The sequence below is a fragment of the Tyto alba genome, unplaced genomic scaffold, assembly GCF_018691265.1.
Source record: "Tyto alba isolate M040663 unplaced genomic scaffold, T.alba_DEE_v4.0 Super-Scaffold_12, whole genome shotgun sequence".
Lineage (NCBI taxonomy): Eukaryota > Metazoa > Chordata > Aves > Strigiformes > Tytonidae > Tyto > Tyto alba.
The window spans coordinates 357,473-382,412 of record NW_024881274.1 but is presented as its reverse complement, the minus strand read 5'-3'; the positions used below and the strand labels follow the sequence as shown (position 1 = coordinate 382,412).

At 43.1% G+C, this 24,940-nt stretch overlaps 3 protein-coding genes across 3 annotated transcripts; 2 read left to right on the top strand and 1 right to left on the bottom strand.

Moving 5' to 3' along the window:
- Positions 1-4,300: 4,300 nt before the first annotated feature.
- Positions 4,301-8,597, top strand: LOC104358344 (olfactory receptor 49-like). Its single transcript, XM_032987313.1, has one exon. The coding sequence runs from the start codon at positions 5,362-5,364 to the stop codon at positions 6,319-6,321; it is 960 nt and encodes a 319-aa protein (XP_032843204.1). The 5' UTR covers positions 4,301-5,361; the 3' UTR covers positions 6,322-8,597.
- Positions 8,598-8,676: 79 nt separating this feature from the next.
- LOC116960296 (olfactory receptor 10A7-like) lies at positions 8,677-9,907 on the bottom strand. Its single transcript, XM_032987340.2, has 2 exons — positions 9,559-9,907; positions 8,677-9,000 (listed from the first exon to the last, which is right to left on the bottom strand). The coding sequence occupies exons 1-2, from the start codon at positions 9,616-9,618 to the stop codon at positions 8,701-8,703; spliced, it is 360 nt and encodes a 119-aa protein (XP_032843231.1). The 5' UTR covers positions 9,619-9,907; the 3' UTR covers positions 8,677-8,700.
- Positions 9,908-18,783: 8,876 nt separating this feature from the next.
- On the top strand, positions 18,784-24,623 carry LOC104356166 (olfactory receptor 10A7). Its single transcript, XM_032987302.2, has 2 exons — positions 18,784-19,651; positions 20,366-24,623. The coding sequence occupies exons 1-2, from the start codon at positions 19,592-19,594 to the stop codon at positions 21,314-21,316; spliced, it is 1,011 nt and encodes a 336-aa protein (XP_032843193.1). The 5' UTR covers positions 18,784-19,591; the 3' UTR covers positions 21,317-24,623.
- The last annotated feature ends 317 nt before the right edge of the window (positions 24,624-24,940 follow it).

Sequence of the window (24,940 nt, the reverse complement as noted above, 5' to 3'; positions counted from 1 at the left end):
GTTTCCCCAGAAAAACTATGAAGATGGAAAACCAGAACACCCTGAGGGTATTAATCCTTCTGCAATTCATAGGCTTGTGGGAACTCCAGGCTTTCCTTTTAACAATTCTATTGGTCACTTCTATTTTAATCCTGCTATCATCTTCATCAACTGGATTAATGCATGTTAAGGGATGTTACAAGCAGCCAGCCACTACCTCCGGCAGTTCCACAGGCTGGTGATTCCTCCTGTCCAGCTGCTAGAGCCAAGCCTAGAGATACAGGTTCTCCATCCCAGGGCAATTGCCATGGCTGCTCCTTTCCTGTTTGCAGGCTCAACCAGTAGTGAGGCTTGGTGTGTATCCTAGAGACATACGGACACATGTGTACAGACACAAAAGGACACCAGTGGTAGTCCTGCACCCTTTGTAACATTAGTCCACATTACACATTCTTTCACAAATTGTAAGACATTGTTATTTCCCTAATTAAGGTCAGCATTTCCTTTCCCATACTCCTTCATCTCCAGTGAATCATTGCTTTATAGCCAATATCATTATTGATTAGACAGAAGGGAATGATCGTTTACTTACTGAAGGTCTTGTGCATACTTTGACAAGCGTTTCTTTTCACCTTTCACACTACAAAGCCCAGTCACTAATCCTACTATTGGAGCTGTTTATACCCATTACTATCCTTCTAATGTTCTGTTAAGATTTTTGTATCCCAATTGATCCAATACCCTTACAGGAGGGACCATCATGAACGAAGTGGATGAGGAGCTCAGTGCCAGTGGCTGAAGCAGGACCATGGGTCCTGTGACCCTTTATCTCTGAAGGGAGGTGTGTTTCAGCCTCTTTCACTTTTCTTTCCTCAGCATGTTGACCACTACTGGCCTCAGGCTGCTTTCTGTCACATTTTGTTATCCTGGTCATGTTGTTCATTTCAAGGGGCTGTGGCCATGGCTTGAGAAACTCTGCTAATAAATAGTTGCCTGTAACAATTCACAGACTCATCTGGTCACTGGGTCAATGTGGTGGAGGCCAGTGGGCTGGGGGAGTGGAGATGCCTGTATACAGAACAGCCATCAGAGACAGCCCAGAGGCAAGACCCTCTCAAAAATCAATGATTTAATCACTCCACCGAGTTCCAGACTCTATACCAAAGAAGAGGGGGTATTCTGGGACCCCACATCATGAACCCTTTAACAAATGGGGAGCACCCGTGCAACTCATTTGTTTTAAAGGAACACATTCCTCCTCCAAATTCCCCAGGTCATCTGTGGTCCTTGCACACCTCGACCTAGAATAATGTTGCTGGTTCTGAACCCCAGCGCTGAATTTCAATCACTTGTTTATTTGATGGAACGTGTTTTGCTTAAGCCAGTCACCTGGGATGAAGTTGTATCCTCTGTTTTCATATATCTGCGGAACACTTGTTTACATCTGAGCTTGTCATCATAATGCCTTTAAATCAGTCTGGAGAAATAGGGTGTCTGGGGACCTTCCAGTTCTGAGTCTCCCTTAGATCATTGCTTCAGGAAGAGAGGACTCCTGCCTGCTACTCCTATGATGAGATCTCTGGCAGTACCAAGGGATGATCTTAAGAATACAATTCAGTATCCTCAGCCTAGGCAGCTACTGCCTTCCTTGTGTTCTGGGACACAGACCTGGCCACCAACCATGGCCTCAGCTGATTGTATGTCTCTGGATGGCCCCATGCCATGTCTGCCAGCCCAGTGCAGTCATCTGAGATACCCTAGAGAGCAGCAACCCTTGAGGCGCTCCTGAAGTGGGATAAACACATCACAAAGGTAGGTTCATCCTGAGTAAGCTGCCCACCAATGTTGTCCACTTCTCTCCATTGTGCACAGAGTAACCTAACTAGTTAAGACTTGACTAAGTATCACCTACCTCAAGTCATGGGGCTGTGCTCTGCTTACAATATAAGCAGTCTCAGCTACTATATAGAAAAACCCCACTTTAGTCCTGCTCTACTTATCATGAAGTTCCTGCATCCGTGCATAGTCCTGATCCACATAAATTAAGTGAAGCACTCCAAGAACTACAAGAACTTTTTAATTAACCCTGTGGTGACAGAATTTCAACCCTGCTAATTATTTTATTCTTTTTTGAATGACCAGAAGCTCAGGGTTATTTGAGATTTTGTTTTCTTCTTGAATCCCAGCACTTGCCTTAATACAGACATCAGGAATCTTATAAGGAAAGGTTGCTGGAGTCTTCTGTTGGAGGTGAGTTTGCATCCCCTGCTTTTCTAAGTAGAGCTACACTGTCATATCTTGTAACTTGACAATGACATCTAGGAGATTTTGTGAAGTTGGATCACACAAACAGCAGGTTGATGGAGGCATTTGCTCTTTCTGACAAAAATACTGAAAAGAACTAATTCCACACACTACCAGTGACAGTGTATATACAGAGGGAAGAGTATCACTAGAAAAGAGAAAATAACCCAGTAATGCTTGCTTATCACTTGTAATCTATTTTACTTAATGGAGAAAGCTTCCGAGACCTTACCCACATGTTGGGACAGGTCTGAAGGAAGACAGTCTATGCTGCACCAATGATAGTTGTTTTACAGCATTTCTGTCTTTCAGATTTTTACCAGAGCTTGATCTGAGTCTTACACTAGGGAGATTTCTGAGGTGAAAGGGAAAGGTTGGGTCTGAATCAAAAGCAGATTGCCTTCTCTTCTTTACCCCCGTACTTCTGCAAAAATACTGTTTTTACAGAAAATGAAAACAAAGAAATCTCTATACAGTATTAGCTGTGGATTGTTACAAAACAGCTTTTCATACCAAAAGTGGATTTTGTTTTTGGACCTGTGGAAAAAAAATGCAATTTGCAAGCAGAAAATAGGAATATGTTTATAAGGATTTAGAATGCAATTCTTCACTGACACTAAGGAGATAACTGTGATGGGAAAAAAATTACAGAATCCCTGCACAGCATTCACCAAAGGCAGTGGAAGTGTGCAGAAAGTTCTGGTCTCTACAGTTCTCTGAAATTCTGTTTTGGGAATAAATTACCAGTTTGTAGGGGAAAAGAAAAAAGTCCTGGTTTATTCTGCATATTGGTTTTCCTTTTAAGAAATTCGATTTTTTTTTTCAACTGAATCAAATAAAGACAGTAGCTGCCCAACAGGGAAATGTTGCAGATAGGTTTGCATCTCCTGATGCTCAGAATAGAACTATGCTGTATTATTGTGACATCTAGGCTCAGAGATGATCTTATCAATGTACATAAATATCTGAAGGGAAGGTGCAAAGGGGACAGATCCAGTCTTTTTGCAGTGGTGCCTAGTGACAGGACCAAAGACAGAGGACACAAATAGAAACCCAGGAAATTCTGTCTGAACAAAAGCACCTCTTTTATTCTGAAGGTGACTTGAGCACTGGAACAGGTTTCTAAGTGGGGCAGTAGAGTGTCTCTGCTTGGAGATATTCAAAACACAAGTGGACTTGGTCCTAGGCAACATGTTCTAGGTGACCTGCTTGATCAGAAGCGCTGGTCCAGATGAGAGGTCCCTTCCAAACTCAAATGTTCTGTTACTCTTATTCCATAATTCTATGAACCAGCTGTCCCCAAAACCTGCCCATGAAAGTGGTGTGTCCCAGCAGTGTCATGAGCAAAGTTCAGTGCCTAATTATTCCCTATGCTGGAAGACAGAAGTGAAACATAGGACTAACTGGAAGTATAAAATATGGATCTAGAGAAAGAAGGCTTAACTAATGTATTCCATGTCAGAAACAGGTAATGTGAGACACAACATAATTTGTAGGATAGATGGCTGTGCTTCAGTTGTTGGTGTTCCTCTGGGATGACTGAAGACAAGAGAGACATCATCAATGGGCAGGTGACCTTTCCAGTTAATGGAGTGAAATTTCACCACAGTGTTCATCTCATACTAAAATAAAGCCCTAATAAGGTTCAGAAGGCACATATAGTGATTGTGAATTAGTGGCTATGAGCATACTAATGGAAGTTTGAAGGCTTGAGATAATATTATACTGGGATGATTTGCAGGCTGCTTATGAAATCCTTGATATTTCCTCAACAGATTACTGTTGCTTTTTTGTTTGTTTGTTTTTCCCTATGAATATTTATTAAGCAGAATTAATGAACAAAAAAATAGTAAATAAAATAATTTATTAATATTTTATCAGAGAATGCCATATTTTGCTTTGTGGACAGGAGTTCTACTGTTCATTACATTTCTAAAACATGATGAAGAGACCTTGCTACCTCACTGCCACCTGGTAACTGATACAGACAGGTAACCCACAGGAATTTGGGAAGTTATTGTTTTAATGTTGCCATGAATATAGGAAAATGTGATTAATAAGTAGATCACTAAAGCTTCTATTTTTCTGCTAAGTCAGGAAGCCAGCTTGTAAAACAGAAATTGGTCAGAAATGTTAAGATATGCTTACAGATCCTGACCTGTGGTACTATAAATAAGACAGGGGAGGATCTGAATCTCTTCTCAATATCTAGAGTCAGTATCTTCAAGAGTAAACACATACTGGAACTCTAGATACTCAACATCAGCAGAAAGTCTCTGGAGGTATTGAATCTCTGCCTTTGACAATGCAACAAGTACTGAGGAATGCACTGGTACTTAGGCAAGTAGCAATCTGGAGTCGGGTGAGATGAATCACATTTCTATGGAAAAGGGTACACTGTCTCATTTGGAATCTGCCCTCAAAGGTACTATAATGCATGAGTTCTGGGGTTTGTAATGGATACTAGTAAGAAAGGTACTCAGATTATGTAAGGTATTAATTAAAATACCATTTTTTGGAGCTAATATGAAAAGGGAAAGAGAATAGTATAGACAATGTTATGATCCTTCAGATGCTGGGAACCCATAGTTGTAAAGCATTGGGTGGATTTCTAGCCAAGGCACAGCCCATTGCACTGATCCTGTCTGTGGAGTAACTCCCATACATTATGGTATTTAGAGGTCTTACCAGATTTTCTGAAGAATTAACAAATGCTATTAATGATTTCTACTGTCCAGCAAAAGGATGTCCACATGAGAACGTGCTGTTTCTCTTTAAGATGGAGACAAGAACATGCTGGTGGCATCATCGCTGGTGCCAAGTGGAAGGTGCCTAAAGGCTGCTTTGTTATGATTTGCCAACTAAGTTTGTTGTGTGGCCAAGTGATATGTGCAGCGCAGGCAGGTGCCTATTCAGGTCATGCAGAGTCATGTACTCAGGTTATGTAGAGCACTCAGTATTTGACTTACAGTAGTCTTCCAGTTAGGACCACCACATGTACCACCTATTTAGACTTTCATTTCTTCTTCTTGGAACAACTTTAACATCTCCTTTTAACTATTTTTTCAGCTTTCAGAGATGAATCAGACAACAGTGGAGTTCATTCTCTTAGGGCTCACTAGCAATCACTTTTTGGAGATCATCTTATTTGCCATTCTCTTTGTTGCCTTCCTCCTGATCCTCCTGGGAAACATCGTTGTCATCACCATCACACTGGTGGATCAACACCTCCACATCCCCATGTATTTCTTTCTCAGGAATTTCTCCCTTGTGGAAATCTGCTTCACTTCTACATTCATGCCAAGGACACTTTACAGTCTCCTCACAGGAGTAAAAACAATTTCCTTCTCTGGATGTTTCCTTCAGTTATCCCTGTTCTTCATCCTTGGTATCTGTACTTTCTTCCATGTAGCTCTCATGTCCTTTGACCGCTACATGGCCATCTGCCGCCCTCTGCATTATGCTACCTTCATGAACAATAGGTTTTGTCTCCAACTGGTGCTGGGCTGCTGGGTGGCAAGTTTCTTCTTGATGTTCTCCCCACTCATAATTATATTCCATTTGCCATTCTGCGGGCCCAACGTCATCAACCACTTCTATTGTGATATAGCACCACTGCTCCAGCTCTCCTGCATGGACACAGGCCTCATTGAGAAAGTAATGCTAGTGACAAGTGTTCTAATATTACCTGGGACCTTATCAGTAACTGCCTTTTCCTATGCCTACATCATTTACACTGTCATACACATCCAGTCTTCAGCAAGCCGGAAAAAAGCCTTTTCTACATGCTCTGCTCATCTCATTGTGGTCACTATTCTGTACAGCAGCTCCATCTTCAGGTACATCAGACCAAGCCAGAGGGGTGGAAGGGATTTTGACAAAGTTGTGTCTTTCTTTTTCTGTGTGATTACTCAGCTGTGTAACCCTTACATCTACACCCTTAAAAATGAACAAGTCAAACAGGCCTTGAAAGATCTGGTAGCAAGGTGTTTTGTAGACTCTGATGATATTTTGAAATTCAGAGCTACAAAGCAGTGAGTGCCTGTGAATGACTTCTTAGCCGAGTTCCCAATACCCTGGGGAATGGGGGGAGGGGGGTGGGGAATAAGATGATGCATGGGGATGGATTAAGTGGAATTCACCTCATCTAAATGTATAAAGACTGACAATGCCTGCTTCTCTGCCCTGACTACATACAACATCTCTTTGACTGAATAGGTTGGAAGTAACCACATTTGATCCATTTGAAATGAGATGTGGTAAAATCCAAGTTGGATGACACAGACATGTTAATAAACTCTTTAGACTTCTACAGGAAATTAAAATAAATACTATATATACCTCAGACAGAGATGTCTAACCTTCAGAGCAGATGACACATCACCACACAGAAAGTTCCTGTCATAGTGCCTGTCATTTAATTTACAGAGGTACACGGAGATGAGTGATTTCTGCAAGAAAATGTTTTGAATGGCAGAAGCTGGAAGTTCCTGCCCCACTGAACTGTTTTCCAATGTGTGTGTTAACAAACTGTCAGGACACTCAGCACACTAATAAGCCCTTATGTCCCTCACCAGTCTCACCTGGGGACACCACCCCACACCCTTTGAACACGGATGCAGGAGTCTTCTTTAAGCACAGGTCTGGGCATTCCGTCCCTACCTGACCTACATTCTGGCAGTCCCAGTCTCCATTTCAATCATAGTCATGCCCATGTCCTAAGTCCACACAGAGAACCCTTTGTTTTTATCAAGTTCTTCCAAGAAATTTCTTCTGTCTCCATGTCTGCTTCAGCGGAAGGGATCTTAGGGGTTCTCAGGATGTCCTGGGGACAGTTTTGATCTCCTTATGTTGTTCCATACATCATCATCCTCTGCCTTTGGTTTTCTACTCAGCTGCTTGGGAAAGAAACTTCATTTCTCTTTTCTGTTTGCAGGGGGCTGACCAGAGTGAAAGGCTGATCAAAGGGGAGTAATTTGATCTTTAGACATTTCCATAACATAAAATTATAATACCGTAACAGGAAAAAAAAAGTAAGCAAGAGCCTTGGTTATGGCATCAGTGTTTTATATTTTCATGCTAATGTTTGAGCTCATACTCTTTTTCAGAATTTGATACAACCTTTGGAAACAACTCTTTAGGTCTGACAACTCACCCCATGGATATGCTATGCAAATGATCCCCTGAGTTTCATTCAGAGTTCAGTGTATGGGTACAGGAATAACGTCACCTAGGTAAACCATATAAAATTAAGAAAATAAAGTTTCATCTGATTTTCCAGGGTCCTTCCAAAGTTAACATAATACTATGGGCGAATTATTCCATCCTTAGGAAGATGGAGTTCTCTTCTCTGACTTCTTTGTCTATAAGATCCACCTTCAATGACTAAAATGTGATGGTGTGGGCCCCAGCTGGGATTCAGAAATCTCTGACTGTATCACTCAGGAGTGTTGTCGATAACATATGTTTCAGTATGTAGGTGCGTGTATGCATGTGTCTACATATCTTAACTCCTCGGTCCATGGTCATTTCAGGAGTGGTACTTGAACTCAGGATGGAGTTCCCAGAGACTGCTACTTAGACCTTTTGCACCTGAAGGCCTACAGCTCCTGCATGAGGCAAGCCTTCAGGATCTCTTTCCTTTCCTGCAGGACAGGTGACTCAGCCCAGAGAGAGTGGGAGAACTAGCATGGGGGCACTGTGGATGATCAGGAAGTAAAGGGAAGGACAAGGTCCAAACTAGCAGTGGAGAACAGGCACCCTTTTCTCTGCCTGACTGTGCAGCTTGTCCATGTTGGTCAAGAACGGATTTTAACCTTGCCCAGAAGTGAGAGCTACAAACAACAGTAGCTTGGCAGATGCATCATGAGTCCCTAGGACTGCCTTTACACTTCCTGTGTGCACCTTCTGCCTGTAGGTCTGAGTCTTTTCTGCAAGCATCTGGAAGCTATGGAGGAGCTTCAATATGCTTACTGATAGAGGCTACCATCTATGGTCTTTCTAGACACAGCACAAATGAACAGGCTCCCCCAGAGACATGGTCAGTCAAAGAAGAGAATCCTCTCACATAGGGGAAAAAAGTGCCCTCTGGAAAGACCATATCCCAATATGCCTCTTTTTCCTCAGCCCCTCATTGACTGTAAAGGGAGCTCACCACATCATGTTTAGATGCCTACACTGTAGTTGCCTAAGAAAAGGGAATGCATGAGATTCATGAACACAGCTCTAAGTGCCATGGAAATTCACTTAGTTTGTCCTTTTCTTGCTTGCAGTGGATTTTATATGATCCTGTAGAAAACAGAGCAGACTTTTTAAACAGCTGCGGTGATATTCTTCTCAATACCAGTATTTGAATCAGTATGTGTTCATTCCAAAGACCACAGAACTGTGAGGGGTTTTATAGGTTTTTTAATTTTCCTAACTGGGCTTGTAGGGAAAGTCACAATCTAGCCCAAGGGAAAGCTTAGAAACAACGATTGATGCTGTGGAAATGTCCAAGACTGACAGGACCCAGAGGAAGAAATACATGGGCATGCGGAGGGTGGGGTGCACTGTGACCATGATGATGGTAAGGTTCCCAATGATGGTGATGGTGTAAATTAAGCAGAATGTGAAGAACAGCAAGTGCTGCAGTTCTGGGTGGTTGGACATTCCAGAAAGGACAAACTCAGCCAGCAGAGTGTGGTTTCCTGGTTCTGGTCTCTCTGCTGGCTTCACCTGGGAGAAATCAAATGGACAGACTGTCAGAGGCGTAGACACTGCACCAAGATCACGGTGCTTCAGCCAGTTACTGAAGCAAGGAGTCTCTTGGGAATCCCTGGAGAGCCACTGGATCAAGGAGTGCAACTCTAGAACTGGCTTAGCTGAACAAAGTAAGACGGCAGTGGCTGTGCCTGCTGAAAGCGCATGATGTTACTGCTCTCCCAGTTCATAGTCTGGGATAGTGGCCAGGCATACAGCTATGAGGAGTTGGTATTAAGGGGTTGGCTTCGTTATGGGTGTAGGGTTGATTGTGCCCCTCCCAAACATCAGGTCTCTGATCCGCACTGGTTCCATAGGTGCTTCCTGCACTGAAGGAAATGCCCAGCTTACAACTGAAACACCCACAGTGTAAAAAAGGCAAAACAAAACAAACCGAAACCAAATACCCTTTGTCTATAGACAGGAAATGCAAGAAAGAATAATTAGAAGGAAAGATACCCACAGAGGACACTAAGAAAGCACCAAAAGTGAAGCTCAGTACTATCTGCTTCATTAGTCACATTGGCTCATTACCCGGTGAGTGTTGCTGCGTGTGATGTCAGTGGGATAGCCATGCAGCGCTGTGCCAGCCATGCTAGCTTTGTCTTTTTCTCACTGCCCCAGATGGGAAACTGGTGCACAGAAAGAAGAAATTAGCCTGCCATGGAGGAGAAAGTGGACATTAATTCTGCGTTCTTCAGACTTGTCATCTCTTACCAAAGGGGCAGCCAACCACTGGACTCCACTGGTAAATCTCAAGGCACAGAATGCATTTTGGCAGCAGAAATGTATGCATATATGGGGATAGAGAGGGGGAAGAAGCTTTCCACTGCCCACACATGGACCTGGTCAACAGACCACAGCACACAGAGAAGGTCATATCATCAAAGCAAGAGCAGTGCTTATAAGGCTGTTGTGAGATATTAATTTGTTCTACTGCCTTAATGCTAAAGCTTAATTCTCACATTGAGCATTTTTGCTTGCAGTATTCTGGAGATCTCTTGGGGAAGTACTTGAGAATGTCTCCAGCAGTTTCTTCTTCATCAATGGGGAATACATAGGAAGTGACTACAGGGTGAAAAGGCTCCTATTTATACATCAGTTCTTTACATTTACTTGAGATCTCTTTTGCAGACATGTTGCTGTCACTTTTTAACTTTGATGCCTTCACCCCCCACCCTACCAAGTGTGCTATGAGATTTCTCTCTTCTTTCTTCAGAAATCGCTACTGGAGAGCCAGAAGCACACCTATAGTAGGACTTAACTCAGCCCCTTTACACATGATGTGGTGAATCAAACACTAAATAGTCCATTTATTTCACTGTGATGTAGTCAGTTAACCAATAAGAGTTCAGCTTCCTGTACTGGGATGTCTTAATTTGATATCTATTTTTGGCCACTGGGCTTTCTGATATTAACTGAGAAGTGAAATGTTGTGGTTTGAGCTCAGAGTGCAACTGAGTACCACACAGATGCTCACTCCACTCTTCCCTCCCAGCACTGAGAAGGAGAAAATAAGTCGAGATTTGGGATTTGAGATAGGACAGGGAGGAATGATTTTGGTTGCAGGCAAAAGTCAGACTCATTAGGGGAAGGAAAAAAAAGAACATAAATTTATTACAGACACTAACAACACTTATCAGACATAGTAGGACAGTGAGAAGCATTACCACATCTTGAAAACACCTTCCCCCCACCCCTCCCTTCTTTCTGGGCTCAGCTTTGCTCCCAGTATCTCTACCTCCTCCCCCCAGAGGTGCAGGGCAGGGAATGGGGGGTGCAGTCAGTGCTGCTGCTTCTTCCGTCTTCAGAGGCGGAGTTTCTAGAACTTCTTCCCGCTGCTCCAGCATGGTCCCCTTTTCACAGGAGACAGTCCTCCACAGCTTTTATCCAGTTTGAGTCCCTCCCATGGGATGCAGCCCTTCGTAGCTTCTCCTGTGTGTGACAGGAACTTGCATCAGGATTGGATCAGGAATGGAATAACCCTATGCAACAATACAGGCCCAGAGCACACACACTCAAGGAAGTAGCTGTATGGAAAAGGATCTTGGAGTCCTCACAAACAACTAGTTGGACAGAATTTGGCAGCATGTCCTTGCAACAAAGAAAGCCAGCTGCATCCTAGGCTGTATTAGCAAGAGTGTAGCCACTAGTGATGTATGAATGAGGAGGCATTAACCAGATGGTTTCTCAAGAAAACATTAACTAGATAACTCCCTTGCAAATTAATAAGAGAAAAACAGGATGAGCCCACTGTTGTCCTTGAGATAAGGAAGGGACTACTGAGCCACCAAGATAAAGGAGCTACAAGTTAGCAACAAACCACATCCAACTGAAGGACGAGATGTGCTTAACTACAGGACTGAGTCTGCGCAAAAGCAAGGGTCAACTAGTGAACACAGTGAAGAAGACTACGAGCCTTCATCAGAAGACCCCTGCCCACGACCACCAAGAGACATTGCACAGGCGCGATGGGGAGGGACTTGGGGCGGGGAATATGTTAAAGATTTCTCAGAATTAATTGTAATATTCCCTCCCTATTCCTGGAATTATAATGCATATGTATTAGGACTGATGAATATGTAACTTTGGCATCATAAAAGGGGGCCACTTTTGGCTCCAGGGCACACATGCTGTGGAGGAGCGATCCCCCATGCATCCAGCGCTGAATAAACATACCTACTTTATAGCTTCACTGGTTGTAAAGTTGTCTTTCCACACGTCACTAGGTGCAGGGAGGTGATCTTTCCTCTCTATTCAGCACTGCTTGCTAGCCTGCATTGTGATGTAACAGTGTCCACTTCCTGCTTCCATTTCAAGAAAGACATTGGTGTACTGGAATGAAACTAGTGGAGGGCCACTAAACTGAGGGGTATGAGCACATGGCATGTGAGGAGAGGCTGAGCGAGCTGGGTATGTTCACTTTTAAGAAGAGGATACCTTATTTCTGTCTACAACTGGCTGACTGGAGGAAAACAGAAAGAAGCCAGAGGCAGACTCTCCTTGGAAGTGCACAGCATTAGGATAAGAGGCAACAGACACAAGTTGGAACATGGGAAATGCTGAATGGGTATGAGGGAAATGTATTTATTTTTTTTTAAATCATAAGGATAACCAAAAGATGTTGGAATCTTCCTCCTTAGAGCTATTCAAGACTTGACTACACAGGTACCTAGGCAAGCTGTTCTGACGAGATCTGCTTTGAGTAGGGATTTGGACAAGATGACTTCCAGAGGTCCTTTCCAACCTCTGTATACCTTTAGGCCAGCCCTAGTGACCCTTAGTTCTGGCCCAACTACTCTGTGCCTGAGTGCTTCTTTTTCTGTCCATAAAAGCTCTTAAGTCTGCTCCAGAACTGTTCCATGCCTGGGACTATAATGCCAATGTGTTGTGTTGGACCCTCCTCACCTTGATTCTCTTGTGATCCAGTGCTGTTGTAGCTCCAAAGAAGTCTTATGTCTTGGAATGTGGAAAGGAAGAGCTCATGCTGAAGGCTGGAGGGTTTAAGAGTGAATGATGGAGAAGGACCCCTGTGTGGCCCTCAACAGTGAACATGAACCATAAAGTGTCAGGGAAGAGTAACATCAGTGATACTCATGGATAGAATTAAGGGTATTCAGAGAGAATTATGCAGGGTAAACTAGAGCATGTAGAACAGAATTTAGGATACTTATCGGGGACTAGGAAGATCCGAGGATGCTCTGGGATGTCTGGAAAAAGTTCAGGTTGCTTGAGGAGGACTGGAAAAACTGGGAAAGTCCAGAGAGGATGGAGGACAGTTAAGTACACCTGGCACCTGGAGAAGGCAGAATTTAAGGTTACTAGCTGTTGCTTATCTCATACGAGCTATGTGAATGTGAATGTTTCTGTCTTCCAGAGCGGGAGCCTTATCCTGAAGAGCAACTGATGGAAGAACTGCCAGCATTTAACATCAGTTGGGACTGGACAATTTCACCACTGTCAACAAGGCTGTGTGACTTTCTCCAGGCTCGGGGTAGTGGTGGTGCTCCAGAAAGCAACTGGCTCCTGAGCCCTCACAGCAGCCCTGTCTTCTGCCTTGGGGCTCAGCAAGGCCAGATGAGGTAAGCAGTTCAAGGGCTGGAGTGGGGCATTGTCATGAGCTGAACCTTCCTCTGCTCCAAGTTCCCTGTCTGAGCTGAACTGAGAGGAAGAGATCAAATCAGTGAGGATATAGAGCCTCTCTGCCTGCGGATAGGTGGTCTGGAGGGTGTGGAGTGGAATCAGCAGAGGTACCTGGGAACTTTCCAATTTTGAGGATTTCAGAAGCTTAGAGAGTTTGTGTCTATGTGTGAAGATCTTACTTTTTCCACATGATGGTTTAGGTCTGATCTTTCTTTTTATTTCTTCCCCTTGATTGTTCTGTTTTCCCCCACAGGATGTACAGCCCCCTGGGCCACAGTTCTGGACTTAGTGTGGTTGCATCAGTATAAATGGAAGGTATCTTGGTCAGAGATTCTGGAGGCCAAAACCTGGAATTGGCTGTGGGACCAAGCTGGTAAGAAGATTTTCTGGGAGCCACTGCTCTGGGTCTTTCCCACCAAATCCACAGCTGACACATGTTGACCCATGTTTCTCTTTCCCAGTGTTCCTATACGGCAGTCTGTATGTACACACACTGTATTCCCTTACTGAGTTGTGCACCCCATGTAGTTTTTCTCTCTGCTTGCAGAGGTCCAGCTGGATGAATGTTTGGAGGCAGCAAATTCCCTGTTAGGCTGCTTTGTGGAGCCCACCACCTTCAGGATTTGAACTTACCCTGCTACCGGCGGTGGGCAAGAGCTGCATGGGAACACAGCCAGGACAGCTGTCCCAAAATGGCCAAAGGGATATATCACATACCATTAACATCGTGCCCTTGTGGGACTGAGTGAGTGAGTGGCTGGGTGGGTTCTTTGTTGCTGTCTGGGGCCAACCCACTGCAGCTGGCTTGTTCACACATTTGCTCTCTACCACAATATAAGAGTTTCCAATGCGTTCTGAAAAAATATCCCTAAATACATATACTAAACTTTGCTTAATTTTCCCACGTTCTACTTTTCTCTAAGGTCTACCCAAATAGTCATCTGCTCAAAATACCAGATCCCAGGGAGAAAAAGCCTGTTCATATAAAAAACATCTTCTTCATGGATCTGTCTGTCTGCCTATCTCTCTCTCTCTCTCATCTCCTTACCTACCTACCTATGTACCTATCTTTCTGTCTTTTATAGAAATGTAAGACCAATGTTATTTGTTTTTTCAGGCATTGATTCAATCAAAGTCCTATAATTTTTGTGCAAAACCCCAAAGAACATTATGGCATTGTAGCCTTATTCCATTTTGCATTTGAAGAAAGTAATAACCCCCTCCATTGGTTCTCTCTACGATGTTAATATTACTATCACACAGAAAAAGAATAAAAAATAAAAGCCTTTCTGTTATATTCTAAGTTTAGTTGGGAGTCTCCAGCAGTCTGTGTTCCTTCCCACCATGATCCTTTTAGGTGGGAATAGGAATGTATCTATTCTTAGTGACCAAGAATCTGCTCACTGAAAAAGTGTTGTCCAAACACAGATTTCAATGATCACTTTGCAGGCCTCTCAATTTCCCTTAGTGTCTATTAGCTGAGGATACATGGCAATATGTTATTCTGGGAGAAAATTGAGACAATAATCATAGAATCATAATAGAATCATAGAACCGCAGAATCATAGATTAGTTTGGGTTTGAAGGGACCTTTAAACATCATCTAGTCCAACTCTCCTGTAATTAGCAGGGACATCTTTTACTAGGTCAGGTTGTTCAAAACCTCATCCAACATCAGTTTGAACACTTCCAAGCATGGGGCATCCACAACTTCTCTGGGCAACCTCTTCCAGTCTCTCACCACCCTCATCATAAAAACTTTCTTCCTTATATACAATCTAAAGCTACCCTCTTTCAGTTTAAAACTGTTTCCCTGTGTTCTGTCACTGTATCCCCAAGTTCTTTTCCACAGGTCTGCCATCAATCTATTCATCCCTCTGTCTATATTAGTAGTGGAGATTGTTCTGACCCAGGTGCAGAACCTCGTACTCGGCCTTGTTGAAGTTCATGACGTTCACATGAGCTCAATCCTCCAGCCTGTTAAGATCCCTCTGGATGCTATCCCTTCCCTCTAACAAATCAACTGCATCACTCAGCTTGGTGTCCCACAAACTTGCTAAGGGTGCATTCAATCCTACTGTCTAGGTTGCCGATGAAGATATTAAATAGTATTTGTCTCAATACAGGCTCTTGAGGCACACCACTTTTTAATGGTTTCCAGTTGGACATTCCACTAGGCCTTCTCTACTTGTTCCTCCTACCTAAGTGTAGTGACTTTATTCTTTGGTTCTGATCTTTGTGTAGTTAAAACCTAGACCTGAAGATGATTCTGATCTGAAATATTGGGCAGCTATGTCTAGAGAACTAGTCAAAATGTGGGTCCACAAACTGCATTTGCAGTATGGATCTACCCAATCAAAACTATGCAGTTGTGTCTGATTTAATTTCCAAAAAGCCCCTGACTTCCTGATGAGAAAATTAAAATAATGATTTTGATGTTGTGCTCCCTTCCCCCAGCTCTGTTTCCCAAAAAACAGTCATAACAATAACGTGGGAAACACTGTGACCATATCCACTGTGCCACAAAATAGGATGGGACTAATCAAGTGTAAATTTAGGATTCTACAATAAAAAGGCATGTATCTGGGCCAAATAGTCAAAGGGGAGAAAGAGTGTATTTTAACACATAATTAGTCTCATATACATGAGGATGATCTTAAACACCCTATAGAAGATAGACAAATAACTCAAAAACAGGTGTCTACACTTTAGATATCTGAAGGCAGGTGAATGAACCCAGTCTTCAAAAGAAGTCTTAAAAGCATAATTTCTTAGTTCTGAGAATATCAAGAAACCTTTAGAAAGGACCATGGATAGAGGTGGTATTCATAATACCTATCTTTAGCAGTTAAGTAGGTTAGTTCCCTCAGCATGAGGAAGTAATAAGTGCATTTCAAGAAAGCTCAGAGAAGTGACTTTACTGAAATAATTATTTTGTTTATCTTTAATCCGGAGTTCAAAATCTAGAGCATGAGGAAACTGTGATATGCTTGTAGCCCTACAAATATAAAATACGAACCAGTGAAATTTTTAATCTCATGGAAGTCATAACATTTTCCACAAATTTTCCAAGAAGCATTTAAGGACAGTCAGTGGCAGGATTTTATATCACAGATATATGAAGTCATTCAGGTGCAAATTAGGTTAGTCACATTCCTGAAAATAAATTGGAAATAAATTCCAACTCTGGTTTACAATTTAGGCCAAAGTCATGCTTCTGAGAACTGCCAAAAGCATAAGACTTATAGTAGAGACAACCATGATACTGATTTCCTGTTACTGAGAGATGTTAAGAGGATAGTTGTTTAGTATTCATGTGGAGCGTGAGAATGTTTATTTTTCAATCAGAGTTTCTGACTAAGGACCTTGCCAATTTGGAATGATAATAAAAGGGAGGGAGTCAAAACCACAGAGACATAAAACCTGACCAATTACCACTAAGAAACAATAACCAGAAATAAACATCACCAGCTGATGAGCTCTCAAGGAACTACAGGCAACTGGGACTTTGCAACTAGTAAGGATGCAAACCTGAGGATTAAAGATGTTGGATGGGGTCAGTGGGACTGTGCCAGCCGACAAGGGAATGTTCAGGTGAAGGGGAGCCAGGAGGAGTAGAGAGGGGGATAGACAGGAAAGGGGTCTGAAAGGGGCTAGTTGAGTGTAAACTGAGGCTGGTCACTGCTGGTGTACTGAACCCTGTGCCTGATCACTGCAGTCTGTCCTGTCTCATTAAATCTTTTTAGAACTCTCTGTGTATTCTCAGTCTATCCTGTGTGCCCATGTGCTGCAAGGACCAAGTACTGGCTACTGGGGGGGAACAGCATAAGTGTCTTTGGTTCCAGTTACTGAAGTCGGACTGGAGGTGTGGGCACCCTTGGCCTCTGGTGTGAACTACAGGAGCCAGTGGGTTTCCCAGTGCAGCTACTGGAGCCAGTAGGTTCTCAGTCTACAGACACGATGGTGAGAACAGTGTGTGTCCCCAAAACCAGTTAATGAGGGGACTGGTGTGAGTGAGGTGATTGAGTGGCTCAGCACTGACAGCTGGAGCAGGACGCTGGGTCACAGATCTTTTGCCTTGTGCTGGATGCTGGGGGCGGAGAGAAGTGTCTATACCTCCCCCAAACTAGGTGTGCGTGGGGTATCTGTGCATATTCAACAGCAAGCTTAAAGCTGAACCAGCTGGTGAGAAGGAGGTCCAGGAAAGGGCATCAGGTGGGCAGAGAGTCTGTGCTGGTGCTCAGGCAGAACCTGCAAATGTGGGGTGCCTGTGGGGTGAGTGTGTGAGTGCTGTGTGTTTGGTGCACCAAACTGGACCAGCTGGTAAGTAAGGGACCTGTGGGGTGGGTCAGAGGTCAAGGATTTGGGCAGGGGTACTGGACAGAGAGAGTGGCCATGCCAGTGCTCAAGGTACCCAAAAATGTGGACGTGCTTGTGAATCTTGGGGATGTTATGTGCGTGCCTGCTCTAGTGACATCCTGTCTCTACCAGCCCCAGAGGAGGAGGGGGCATGGCTGTCTGCTCTTGTGTGTGATGTGAGTCCTGTATGTATTGGCTGTGACAGCCTGTGCAGCTGGCAATGTCAATTTTCTGTGTATGTCTCTGTGTGTCTTTGCTTATCTGTATCCTGTGAATCTCAGGGATATGTGCATAATTTTACTATTGGTTGAACCTGCAAACGAGATAGCAGCAGCTACGTCCCTAAGATCCCAAGTCCCTAGTCACGAGGCTGGGCAGGAGCGTCCTGGTCCTGGGCTGCTGGAGCCTGGAGCTGCTGTTGACATCATTCAATAATGCTGAAGGGGTTTGAGACTCTAAGGCAACCTGGGATAGCACTAAAGCCCAGCTTGAGACTCTCTATATCCTCAATCACTAGAGAAAGCTCTGAAGAAAACAATTTTATTTTTTTGCCCCTGTGATTGTCATTAAAAGACACTACATAATTTTGATGCAGAAGCAATCTCATGATTGAACTAGCGTGAAGATGCTGATGTAGGTTCTCATGTACTTGCAAGTCAAAATGCATGTGCATGATGTAGTTTAATTTCTGTGTTCCATAAATTACCTAATTCTCCTGCTATTTCAACTAAATTGAAAGAACTTTAACAAATTCCTTTTCTTCTCTGTGAGGTTAGTCTTTGGCAACTGGCATTTATGATACCTGTGTGGAGGGCAAGTAAATTCCACTTATGGTGCTTCAGAAAAAACATGCCTAATGTTCCAAGGAATATATCACATGCTAATGTCACAAATTATTCAAGCTGTGGCAGGAGGGCACCTGCATTTGAAATACAATTTAAAATCTGCAATGTAAGGTGACTGTAGGAGTCATTGATCGGCCCAATGCTGTCCCTAATATAAGAAAACAAAGGAAGTTCTTCTAGTGGAATTTGCATGATTGATTTTCGATGCACTGGATGGAAGAACTGCAGGTAGGACTTTTATGTCATAATGCATATTGTAATACATAAAGCAAATCCAAGAAAGAGCTAAGACCAAAACTTAAAGGTCCTCATAGCCACTACACAAGAATTACACAAAGTGAGAATTGTTTCTGAGAGGTGTTCTGCACTAGGAATAAAACAATAACCTATCAGTAAAATAATTACTGAATTTTATTAGCTTTAATTAACAGCTAAGGACTAAAGTAACAGTCTAAAACTTTCATAAGGGATCAAAGAGCAGAATTAGGTAGATTCTACATCAGAACAAGTTAAAATTAGCATGAGTGTGTGCCATTACAACTGCAGGGAATTATTAATATCATTCTCTATTCTGTTATGCACAGGTTATATTGAGGTATCTTTCAAAATTTGGAGCTTCAAATAACACAGTGTTCTTTCATTTCTATGTGAATGGAAACAGTCAAAGACAAAGATTCCTTTTAAATATATAAAATTTTTAAATGCCTGAGAATGTTAGGAGTTTCTTTATTGTGCCTGAAGTTAAAATCATCTGTGGCTCCCAGATCCACAGCTTTCACTTTCACGGTCACGTTAGAGAACCCACAGACAAAAGGCATATTGTGTGAGTTAAGCTGTAGCAGAAAGAGCATTTAGATGGAGCCAGTAGATGGAGCCAGTAGGAGGAGTGACTGAATCATGATAGGGCTGTAAGCACTGCTCTAGCTTTGATGATATGACCTTCTCTGTGTGCTGTGGTCTGTTGACCAGGTCCATGTGTGGGCCATGGAAAGCTTCTTCCCCCTCTCTATCCCCATATATGCATACATTTCTGCTGCCAAAATGCATTCTGTGCCTTGAGATTTACCAGTGGAGTCCAGTGGTTGGCTGCCCCTTTGGTAAGAGATGACAAGTCTGAAGAACGCAGAATTAATGTCCACTTTCTCCTCCATGGCAGGCTAATTTCTTCTTTCTGTGCACCAGTTTCCCATCTGGGGCAGTGAGAAAAAGACAAAGCTAACATGGCTGGCACAGCGCTGCATGGCTATCCCACTGACATCACACGCAGCAACACTCACCGGGTAATGAGCCAATGTGACTAATGAAGCAGATAGTACTGAGCTTCACTTTTGGTGCTTTCTTAGTGTCCTCTGTGGGTATCTTTCCTTCTAATTATTCTTTCTTCCTTTGCCTGTCTATAGAGAGTTTTGTTTTAGTTTAGTTTGGTTCTGTTTTCTTTGGTCTGTCATTGTTTCTGTTGCCATCTGGGCTTTCCTCCAGTGACAGGAGTTGGCTTAGGTCTTCCCTTATCAGCTTCCACTTGCTCCATTTGGGGGTGCTTTCCCTGAGTTTCCGGGATCCTAGTGCACCCCAAGGTAGCAAAATGCTTTTGCTTTCTTTGGACTGTGGATGTTTTGGTTGTCAGCATGGCTTTCCCTTCAGTGCAGGAAGCACCTATGGAACCAGTGCGGATCAGAGACCTGATGTTTGGGAGGGGCACAATCAACCCTACACCCATAACGAAGCCAACCCCTTAATACCAACTCCTCATAGCTGTATGCCTGGCCACTATCCCAGACTATGAACTGGGAGAGCAGTAACATCATGCGCTTTCAGCAGGCACAGCCACTGCCGTCTTACTTTGTTCAGCTAAGCCAGTTCTAGAGTTGCACTCCTTGATCCAGTGGCTCTCCAGGGATTCCCAAGAGACTCCTTGCTTCAGTAACTGGCTGAAGCACCGTGATCTTGGTGCAGTGTCTACGCCTCTGACAGTCTGTCCATTTGATTTCTCCCAGGTGAAGCCAGCAGAGAGACCAGAACCAGGAAACCACACTCTGCTGGCTGAGTTTGTCCTTTCTGGAATGTCCAAGAACCCAGAACTGCAGCACTTGCTGTTCTTCACATTCTGCTTAATTTACACCATCACCATCATTGGGAACCTTACCATCATCATGGTCACAGTGCACCCCACCCTCCGCATGCCCATGTATTTCTTCCTCTGGGTCCTGTCCGTCTTGGACATTTCCACAGCATCGATCGTTGTCCCCAAGATGCTGGTAAACTTCCTGTCAGAGGACAGGAGCATTTCCTACATGGGCTGTGCCACACAGCTCTACTGTGTGATTTTCTTAGGAGCTACAGAATGCTACCTTTTGGCAGTCATGGCTTATGACCGTTACGTGGCCATATGTGACCCCCTTAGATATTCAACCATCATGAACAGCAGAGTTTGCCATTCCTTGGTCCTGCTGTCATGCTGCAGTGGTAATGTTGTGTCTGTGGTGCAGACAGTTTGGGTGTTCAAATTGCCATTTTGTGGGCCCAAGAAGATTAACTACTTCTTCTGTGATATTCCCCCCCTCATTATGCTCTCCTGCGCTGACACATCTTTGTATGAAAAGCAGATCATTACGGCCATGGTGCTGGTCATCTTTACACCATTTTGTCTCATCCTGGTATCCTATGTCTGCATCATCTCCAGCATCCTCAAGATTTCCTCTACAGATGGCAGATACAAGACCTTTTCCACCTGTTCCTCACACCTTACTGTTGTATTACTGTATTATGCGAGTGGGACCCTGGTTTACTTACGGCCAAAATACAGTAATTCACAAGACACTAAGAAAGTTCTAGCTCTCATCTACACGACCATAATTCCCTCATTAAACCCCCTGATTTACAGTCTGAGAAACAAAGAAGTGAAAGGAATACTAATCAAAATTATAACTGAGCTGTGGAAGAGATAAACTTATTCTGCTTGAAAGAATCTTTCTTCTCCTGTGTATATTTAGATTTTTTGTTTCTTTTATGCTTGACTGTTTTTAAACACCCTGTGTTGGAACAGCTGGAAAATAGATGTATCTCAAATTCCATGTATAGATTTTCTGTTTCTTCTGTCCAATATGAGTATATATGAATCTTACCACTTCGGTGTTTGTGATATACCTCCTTGCATCATCTGGTGGAAAATGCGGTTTCAACCTTTGTTTCCAAGAAAAAAAAGTTAATTTTTCATACAATACAGTCACTGTAGCAGGAATGGCAATGTGTCTTGGACATGTATCTTGTCACCTGGGCCATAGAGTCATTTGTATTTTGCATCTCTCTGTTACTAGTTCTTTATGTTATGAATAAAATTTTTTTGGAGATGTACCTGAGAGCGTCATACAAGCACTTGCAGATAAATGACTCAAGGACTTTGGAGTCATTTATCTTCTGTCATTTGGAAGTGGGGAGGAAATCAGATCTAGTTTTGTCTGAGAGAGTAGGAAACTGACTGCAGTCTCCTACATGATCAATGAATGCTCTAGGTCCATAAGTGCCTGTTTGAAAGTGTGTCATCGTCCTGTATGTGTCATTTCACCTGCTAATGCAGAGAACCTAGGCCAGATTTCCTAAGGTTCTTCTGTCTCATGTTTTACTACAGCACACAGACATCTCTTTCAGGGAATCCAGAGATCAAGATTCATTATGTACTCTTTCAAGAGTGAGTGGGAGAAAAATGTGTTATTTGGTGAATTTGATTAAATTTAAAAATTATCATAATGAGCGAGAAAAAAACCTCCCATGGTAGTTGTCTCCACTGAGTTTTGCCTGTTGCCTTTCAGGGGAAAATACTAGAGACAAGCATGAATGCAGTTCTATGAACTGCCTTCTTTTGCAGTCCAGAGAGTACAACCACCATCTTATATGGACACTCTCAGTCATCTCCAGTGCCAACCTTCTGTCAGGACATCCTGAGGACTGAGAAGCTCCACAGATCAACCCCGATGAAGAAGAAGATCTCAGAACAAGATCCTCAGTGGCCTCTGAGTGTGCATAGTTTGTGCATGCATGTAAATGTATTCCTGTGTGTAAGTGCGTGTGGCAGAACTTGTAGCTCAGATCATGTTGAGAACTTGCATACTTGGGTTAGTGACAGAGGTGGCTGCAGTGTGCTGGGTGTTGGTCTTGGACTGTGCTCAGTGGAAATATGTTGCCCTTTCCCTTCTCAGTTGGTAAAGGGATGACTTATCTGCTGTTACACCATCATTTGTCCCAGGAGGAGTAGGCCAAATGAATCTTTGTGATGTTCCTCCTGCCCTGAGTGACATCTGTGGAGGAGACTGTTCCCTGCTCCCCTCATCTCTCATACTGCCCTCTCTCATTCAAGTCCTTCTGCACCTTTGCAACACTCCTAATTTTAGAAAAATGCAGTAAAGAATCTGCATTTTCACTAGTTATCCTTTTTCTCTAGATAATGAAGATAAATAGGTACTTCTTGAGAATAGATCATCTGTTCTACTTTAAATTCCTAATTTAGGATCAGTGTCTAATAGAATACCGTGTCCTTTTCTCTCCAGTGATATACCCTATTAAAAAGGCCATGGAACAGCCAGCCTGAACAACATCCATATAATATGACAGAAACACATAAAAAAGATTTACAGAAAAAAGCTATAGAAAATGCAGTTGTTAAAAGCACAATTAGACATTAGAAGCAGAGAGAGTCATGATCTTATTTAAGTAGCACTTGGGAAACAGTCAATACTGTAAGAAAGATGAGTTCTCAACATTTTCAAGCTGAAGGGAATGAAACTTGTAGTGCGCTTCCTGTTATGGTATAGTGTACAGGTGAGAGATGGGAGTATGATGTTCTCTAGACATCATGCTAAAGCTGAGCTGCAGTGCAGAAAAGACAGAAACATGACTGGACAAAATCCTGGGCAACTGAATCTGGTGAAACTTACTAAGCCACAAAAACCCCAGGATCCTTCTCTGAAGCCAGTTGGTACCCAACCTGTACTAGGTCATGGGGTTATTCCAAGTGCAGGACTTGGCATTGCCCTTTGCTGAACTTCATGAAGTTCCTCTGTCAATTTCTCCAGCCTCTTGAGGTCTCCTTGAATGACAGCATACCCATCTGGTCTACCAACACTTCTCCCAGATTTTGTATCATCTGCAAACTTGGTGAGGATGCACTCTATCCTATAATCCAGACCATTAACGAAGACATTAAATAGTACTACTGTACCTAATATTGACTCTTGGAGTACTTCACTAATGGCTGGCCTGCAGCTGGACTTTGAGACCCTGATCACAGTCCTCTGAGCACAGCAGTTCAGCAAGTTTCCAATCCACTCCACTGTCCAGTTACCTAGTCCATACTTTGTCAGCTTGTCTATTAGGATGTTACAGGACAAAGTGTGAAAAGCCTTACTGAAGTCTCTTTGCATTCATCAAGCCAGTCATCTCATTGTGGAAGACTGTCAGGTTAGTTATGCATGATTTCCCCTTCATAAATCCACGCTAACCTCTGAAGCAGCTCAAACTCCCTCATATGCTGTAAGTATTTCCTTTTCATTCAGGGTGGAGCAACTTCTTCTATATCCCGAGCTATAAAACCCTAGAGGTCCAACCTGGGTCCTTCTGAATGTTTTTTGCCAAAGGCTCCAGGTGAGACCATGCTCCCCAGGTGTCATGTAGAGTACACTCTGCACAGCTCTGATGCAAGAACTATCTCTTGTTTGATCTATTCAAAGGCACATTGCAGCTTAGGGTCCCAGTTGAAAGAGTTGTTCTTTCAGGTCACTCAGTAGAGAGGACTCACAAACTCACTGCAAGAGGGAATATACATTCTCCAGAAGTTCACAATGCCCAGAAAAGCTTATGTTTCTTTTTTTGCTAGCTGGTGGTGATGTGGATGTTTTCTTACTGAACACATTCACTGGGATGTGACAATATCCATTTTGCCATTTCATTCTCAGAAACTGTCTCTCTTGTGCAGGTCCTTTGATCTTGCTCTGTTTTATGGCAAAATCAGTCTTCAGAAGGAAGAGAACTTCTACCTTTCATCATGAGAAGTCCTGTCTCTTTTTGGTATTAAAAAGGCATCCATCTTTCAGATGATCTGACGTTAAGGCAAGATTACATGTCTGTTCAGGCATCAACTCTTAGGCCATTGGAAGTGAAAACTGGTCTAGACACCTGTCTGAATTCTCCCACACACTTTTCCACCCAGGCAGTGGCTGACTCAGGTCATATTCCTGTGTGTCTTCCCCAACCAGTTGATTACTGGAGGTTCCACTCTGTGGTGAGTGGACCCTGGTCAGCTGTTAAATACCCACTGTAACTCTTGCTCACTCCCGTCTTCCATGGCATGGTGAGAAAATAGAAGGAAGACAAAAAGACTTATGGATGTAATAACGACAGCTTAATAAGGAAAACAAAAGCTGTGTGCTTTGGCAAAGCAAAAAGATAAAGTCAGTCACTACTTCCCATTGGCAGGCAGGTGTCCAGCCACTGCCTGCAAAACAGGACCTCAGCACATGTATTTGTTTGGGAAGACAAATACCATAACCCTCTTCTTTTCCATGAGCTTTTATTGCTGA

Bases quoted from the DNA above. Each gene is read 5' to 3' on its own strand.
- LOC116960296 (XM_032987340.2), bottom strand. From the start codon at position 9,618: ATGGCTGGCACAGCGCTGCATGGCTATCCCACTGACATCACACGCAGC. The intron at 9,001-9,558 runs GTAATGAGCCAA...GATTTCTCCCAG, and splicing joins CACGCAGCAACACTCACCGG to GTGAAGCCAGCAGAGAGACC.
- LOC104356166 (XM_032987302.2), top strand. From the start codon at position 19,592: ATGGCTGGCACAGCGCTGCATGGCTATCCCACTGACATCACACGCAGC. The intron at 19,652-20,365 runs GTAATGAGCCAA...GATTTCTCCCAG, and splicing joins CACGCAGCAACACTCACCGG to GTGAAGCCAGCAGAGAGACC.
- LOC104358344 (XM_032987313.1), top strand. From the start codon at position 5,362: ATGAATCAGACAACAGTGGAGTTCATTCTCTTAGGGCTCACTAGCAAT.